The following is a 6,617-nucleotide window of genomic DNA, read 5'->3' as shown; positions in this document are numbered from 1 at the left end:
TGTTATTGTAAATTATTTTGGTGTATATATATTGGGAGATAAACTTGGACTTATTTAATGGTTAGAACATTAGAAGTTGATATGTTTAAATGAATGTATTGAATTGATCAATATTATAATGTTATTGAGGATATGAAATGATAGAAGTGCTCTTGTGTTGTTATTGGAGTTTGATGGGGTTTGGAGTTTGGAATTGGGAGTGCTTTGTATTCATATGTTTGGCAACTTCTATTTTTAGAGGAAACTCTTGCAGTTTTTCTGTAGGAATCTCCCAAATCATTTTCAAAACAAAATATTATTACTTGCTAAACTTATGAATACTAAGTCACTTCTAATTCATAATATGATTGTATGGTTTATATGTAGGTTAGGACGGTGCCTCGGGCACCGAATGTGGCATCCACCATCAGGTCTTTCGGGATCGGGCGGCGGGTGTTACACCACCTCTGTCTACTAAGTTAAACTTCGATTTTCTAACGATTCGCTATCGTTTTGAACATGATAGTGTGAAAAAGACGTGTTCACAGTTATCTCTTAGCTTTTAAACTTAGTCACTAAAGCAATTGTCTTAGGGTTGCGCTCTTTTCAGGAAACATCAACAATGTGGAATTGGTAAGATCTACACTCGGACTAATTACAATCGAGTCTATAAATAAAAGCAAAAAGTTGTAAAACGTACAAGTACAAACACATGCCTAATGTCTTGCCTTAATTTATGTCATGTGTTATTCCTAAAAGGTATCCATTAACACATATATTTGTCTACCATTAATTTCTACATTACACATATTATATGCTTATGATAACAGGATTTTCCACTAGACATAATTTATACCTATAATAATGATATCCTCCAGTACAAATATGATGATGTGTTCTTAGAATTCAAATAGCTTCTAATCTTGTCTTTTATAAGAGAACAAAACACTTAAATATACTAAATGTGTTTTGTAAGAGGGCATCATTTAACTAGTTACGGTTTCATCTTAGGACCAGATTGCTGACTTGTTCGCCAAAACTATGAATAAAATGACATACTGACTTGGTTTTCAAATAGTCGTTGTTATAATTACCAATACTAACTTTATGGGGGGTGGGAGAGGATGTTAGTGGAGAAATCATTATAGGCAAATAATATGATAAAAAAGACATTATTATAGGAGTACTTCATTTACACGCAGATGGAGAATATCCTTATTATAGGCATACAATATATGTAGTGGAAAAATCATTGTAAACACATATTATAGGTTTTAACACAAACATTTTAGAAATAAAGTATGACATAAATTATGACTCAATCTTAGGGGTGTGATTCTAGGAATTATGAGACTAAAGGAAATGTAGGAGAATACTTTAGCGAGAAGGTGTTTCTTAGAATATTAAAGAGTTGATATTATATTTCTCTTAATAATTAGTTATACATCAAATCTTTTGATAGTTTTCTTTAACTATTAATATATCTGCATTATTATCCATATCTTATGTTATGGAAACAAATATATTTAATCAAATATATAAAAAAATCATGTTATACATATATGTTACAAATTAGCTTGAGACATCCTCGTCATCCACATACAATCATCCTATAAGATAATGTACTAGGGTCTTCAATGCAACTTTTACATTAATTACCTACCTTGGGATTGAGAATTCCTGTAATCTTTGGCTTAACATTTGTTAATACTGATTTTATAGGACCTTCCTTGCCACTATATGTTAGGTCAATATTACAGAGTTCAACATTTTCACATGGGATGCCACTACTGCAACAAAGTTCAAGAGCAACGGGAGTTGCAGAAGTTCCCTTTATATTTTTGAAACCGACATTGCTGATTTTAACTTTTGATGGAGCCTAACAAGATAAGGAAAAAGAGAATAAAACAGTGATCACTTATAAGAACCAATTTATGATAACATAACTAGAAGACTTACTCTTGCTAAAAATTACCTTTTCGTTGCATTGATTCCACGGACAATACAATTGGTCTATTAGGATAGGGTTGCTGACATTTTTCATTGTGATGTCCTCAAAATATATTTCTGAGGCAGTAGCAGCATACTTTGCTGGCCAGGATTTAATTCTCACACCATTATTTGTATTTGAGAGGGTACTTTTTTTAACATAAATTCCATTCACGGGTTCTTCATTTTCATACTTTCCTAAGCTTCCTATACTGATGCCATGACCTGGCCCACATGCTACACCTGTGATTCTTACTTCTTCAGATCCATCCCCAATGGAGATACAATCATCACCAGTGCCAATTCTTGTATTGATAATATTTATCCCTTGAGAGCGCCCAATATGAATTCCATCTGTGTTGGCACTGTCTTCTGGAGCTGATATTATAACTTGTTCGAAAGTTAAGTTTTTGCATCCCAAAACATTAATGTGAAAATGTTTACTGTCGAGGGAGGTTATACATTGGACTTTGCTATTGGTAACGAAATCAAACCTTATATTCTGATAAATTTTTAAAGTAATAGGAATCCGAAAAAGGAAACAAAAAAGTTTGTCAGTACTAATTTCACAATTATCTACTAATAAGGAAATGAAAACGCTTACCACAGGCAGCATCTTGCAGTTTGCATCTCTTTGACAATTATTCATCCCCCATGCCATTTTTCCTTGTCCGTCAAAAGTTCCACCACCATTTAGAGTGAGACAATCAACATATTTAAATCTAACCCAAGAATCCCCAGAGTGAGCGCGGGGGTTTGTTGGGGCCTTTACGGTTCCTTCAATTTGCAATGTCATTGAACCTTTACAAGGACCTACTAGATCTACTTCAAGTAAAGAATATGTACCCTTTGGTATAATAACTTTGGCTGCACCTGGTGTTGAACAAGCATCAGCCCAAGCTTTCCTCAGTGGCTAAGAAAAAAATAAAAAAACGCATACAAAAGTTAGTTTTAAAATATTTATAAATGAAATGAATAAGGATATATACGTGCTCATACTTGAGAAATATCTGATTTTTCATCACACTTGGCACCATATTTTGTCACATCAAAGTCGTGTGCTACAATAGGAGATGCAAACAATAGCATTAGATGAATCACTAGGACATTTATTAAGTGATTCATTATTTTCTTTTCCTATGATGCTTCTCCTATTGCCTTTAGTTAATGTTGTTGGGAATTTTATACAATAATTTTTTTGCTTTTTGATTCTTTATAGCTTCTGCATTCAACTAATTTTATCAAAAAGTTACAAACCTGCGATATTTTCGAGCAAATTCATCCTATTAGTAGCTTTCTGCAGTTGGTAATTTGAAGTTACCACATGTTTTAAGCCAAAAATGTGCAATTACATTAAGTTATAACCACTAGAAATCTTTTGTTTTTCTAAATTAAGATTCCATCTTAGGTGACACAACAAGATTTTATCATTATTACTTTTTTTTTAATTCATCCAAATGCCCCAATGGGCCGGAACCCTCTCCTTAATTCATTAAATTAGTAAAAACTCTTATGGTCAAAACAACTGTAACTTAAGATCTCTCACTCCCCTAAAACAAGTCAGACAACACCTAATTGGAAGTAAATTATTAGCATATTAGCATACACATTAGGATTTATTCACTTAAAGGTAAACATTGAGATAGAGACACGAGAAAAAAATAAATTTCAATTTGGCTTTATAATTATTCTGAATAACTCAAATTAAATTAATATGGCTTAAAAATTAATGAAGTAGAGGGAAGTTACAACACCTTCAAACGTCCACAAACTTTGAAATTTCTCTTACAATGGATTTTTAATATATTTATTGAAATAATTAAAGTGGATCTTGATTTATACACAGCAAAAAGAGTTTTGCTATGCTTCAACACTCCTCCTTGATTCTTTGCTTGTTACCATTCTTTATAAATAAAAAATTTCACAATTAATATTGTCGAAGTGGGAGAATGTTAGAAATTTTAATGAGGGCTACTATTAATTGTGGACTTTTTTAGTTTGCAAAAATGAACTGAATAAATACAGTTTAAGAATGTGTGTGAAGCCCAATTTTGTGTTTATGTGATCAAATGTGTAATGGATTTATGCACCTCTAGTGGGCTAGTACAGTAAGGCAGTTAGAAATGTAGGCCTAGTCCTATAAGGACTTATGATGGGAAGGTCAATAGGATTCTATATAAACTGCTAGGTCCCCTCTCCTTTCTTAACCTTAATATTGACTAGTCCCATTGAAAGCCGCCTTGTGAACAAGAAAACGGAGAGGAAGATCTAGTCCCTCTTTTATAAATTATAATTTCCTGTTTGAGTGTGCGATTGCAGTTAATCGCTGATGAGCAATCGTGAACTTTACTTTAAATTACAAATTAGGTACGCAAATTGCTCCACTTAATAATTAATAGTTGGTGTTCTAAATTCATGTACTAGATTCATTAATTTTCTTACATTGTTTTCTAATTTTAATGGTATTCTAAAAGAAAATAAAGAAATGTGTAGCTACGGACAATCATATGTGTTTTAAGTAAGTATAACCAGTCTAATAAGAAAAGAATTATAGTGTCTTATGTTGTAAAATAATTAAAGTACTTTTTGTATTAATATACATAGATAAGTGTGATATGTTCACTATCTTGAAAGTATGAATACAGAAAGATTTGAAAAGCTTGATGTGGTGTAAATATAAGAAAAATGTGTTTTCTTGTATTTTCTCAAAGTAAGATGAGTATGGCCTATTCAAGTAAATGATTTTGCAAATAGTTTTTAATTTGTTCTAAAGAGTAGAATTTCAATCCTAAAAGATGATATCGATGTGCAATTAGTATTTAATAATTAAATAAATTTAAGAAAAGTAATTTTGTGGAATACGATTGCTTGTAATCAAAACGGTTTTCTACCAAGTGATCCGAAATGATTGAAATTATTTAAATGTAAATATAAGTAATTAAATGATATTGGGATTTGGAATGTCATTTTTTATAATGCTAATGTTACGTGTAGATGTAATATTTCAATTTTTATTATATGTGATTGATATATTCATTTGGATAATTTGGTTTCTTCCTAACATTTTATTTATCTTAGGAATTAAATCATTAATTGGAAGTAGTTGTTAATATTTCTAGTAATAATTTAACGAGATAAGAGGAAATAAATAAATTGGTTGATTTGAAAATGTTTTCTAAGTGTTCAATTAAGTATATATATGCATGTCTGCAAAAGATACTTTTAGTAACCTAAAGTTTTGTGATTAATATGTTTAAGAATACTAAAATAAAGGAAACTTAAGTTTTAATGCATTTCAAATGGAGGTCAATAAGTAGGAAATTCATTTGTTTCTTATTGGCTTTAAAAAGAGAAACTTGAAGATTTAAGATGGTTCTAAAGTGTAATTGATGTAGAAACAATTTTAATTGAATTTAAAGGAAACATCCTATTTATACCTAATAAAAGATAAGCATCATGAGAATGATTTTAAAGATATCAATATTTAATCAAGTTCAAGTTAAGTTAAAGGAGATTTTTCTTGATCCTTAAGACATAATAGAAATAGGACTATTATTTGTGGCAAATTCTTTTATTATATTCCCTTCAAGTACAAAGCTAATTTGTTATTTTCCACGTCTCAAACCCAAAGTGCATATATATAAGAGTCATAAGAAAGGTATCCCAAAGTTTTAAAAGAAACTTTAAATGGTAGAAGTAATTTATATAAGGTTATTTTTTTTCTTTTAAATTAAATATCATTTGATATTACTTCACACTTAAAGTTATTCTTCATTTTAAATAAAAAATATGGATTTGCACTAAAGGTAAAATTGGAAGAAAATCTCCATTTAAAGCTTAAGAAAGATTCTATATGGAACTATTTTAAGGAGTAGATTTAATATTCTTACTTGATCTGGAATAGATGTAGTAAACAATTAGTTCCATTTTATTAAATTAATTTAAATATCAAATAAGTACATAATTTACATTAGAATTTTAAGAAACCGATTATTCTTATTTAGAATTTTTGAGCGCCACTAGGCATCATTACTTATCACATTGTTTTATCAAGCGCAGGCAGAGAAAAGTAGCAGTGTTGCTAGTAGATTGCCAACGATATGTATTGAGACTAGAGTTACACTCATTTTGGGTAGATATTTCTATATTCTGGAATTAGATTATTAAGTGATTAGTTACTATAACATGTACATATAAATGATAAGTGATATGTGAGAGTATATGAAAAATTTAGTGTGCATGTGTGCTCAATTAATTTATATGTGTATGTTACGTGTACTAATGCTTGCTTAGAGATATATCTATTAATAAGTGGCTCACAAGCTTACAAATTCTCAGTAGTATGGCCTTTGGCACCAAATGTGGCATTCCTGATCTTATTTTTATTGAACAGATAAGGAGTATTAAAGAATATATGATCTTCTTTAGTTTATTGATTGGTTGAGTATTTACTACTTTCTCTTATAATTAAATCCTTTGATTCATTGAATGAAGGATGATCATGCTCAACTTTTAATGAAATATTAATTGAGGTATTGATTGAGATGAAGATTAGTTCGTGTTTAATTAATTGAGATTAAGGGGCAAATGTGATCGACTAGACATCTTAATGGAGAAAAATTTACTTCGTTTTAGATTGAATTGTAAGT

At 30.2% G+C, this 6,617-nt stretch overlaps 1 protein-coding gene across 1 annotated transcript; it reads right to left on the bottom strand.

The window, feature by feature from the left end:
* Positions 1-1,502: 1,502 nt before the first annotated feature.
* Positions 1,503-3,166, bottom strand: LOC149491595 (exopolygalacturonase-like). The gene is made up of 4 exons (XM_089717194.1): positions 2,968-3,166; positions 2,573-2,881; positions 1,955-2,470; positions 1,503-1,858 (listed from the first exon to the last, which is right to left on the bottom strand). The coding sequence occupies exons 1-4, from the start codon at positions 3,091-3,093 to the stop codon at positions 1,631-1,633; spliced, it is 1,179 nt and encodes a 392-aa protein (XP_089573320.1). The 5' UTR covers positions 3,094-3,166; the 3' UTR covers positions 1,503-1,630.
* Between the last annotated feature and the right edge of the window lie 3,451 nt (positions 3,167-6,617).

This window comes from Jatropha curcas, unplaced genomic scaffold, assembly GCF_041381405.1.
Source record: "Jatropha curcas cultivar XTBG-Jc1 unplaced genomic scaffold, XTBG_Jcur_1.0 HiC_scaffold_1141_pilon, whole genome shotgun sequence".
In the NCBI taxonomy this organism is placed as follows: Eukaryota; Viridiplantae; Streptophyta; class Magnoliopsida; order Malpighiales; family Euphorbiaceae; genus Jatropha; species Jatropha curcas.
Note: the sequence above shows the minus strand (reverse complement) of the source record. Positions and strands in the feature narration are given on the sequence as shown.

Excerpts from the sequence above, each read along its gene's own strand:
- LOC149491595 (XM_089717194.1), bottom strand. The coding sequence starts at position 3,093 with ATGAATCACTTAATAAATGTCCTAGTGATTCATCTAATGCTATTGTTT. Across the intron at positions 2,882-2,967 it reads AAAAATCAGATATTTCTCAA|CCACTGAGGAAAGCTTGGGC; the intron begins GTATGAGCACGT and ends TTTTTTTCTTAG. Across the intron at positions 1,859-1,954 it reads GGAATCAATGCAACGAAAAG|GCTCCATCAAAAGTTAAAAT; the intron begins GTAATTTTTAGC and ends TTATCTTGTTAG.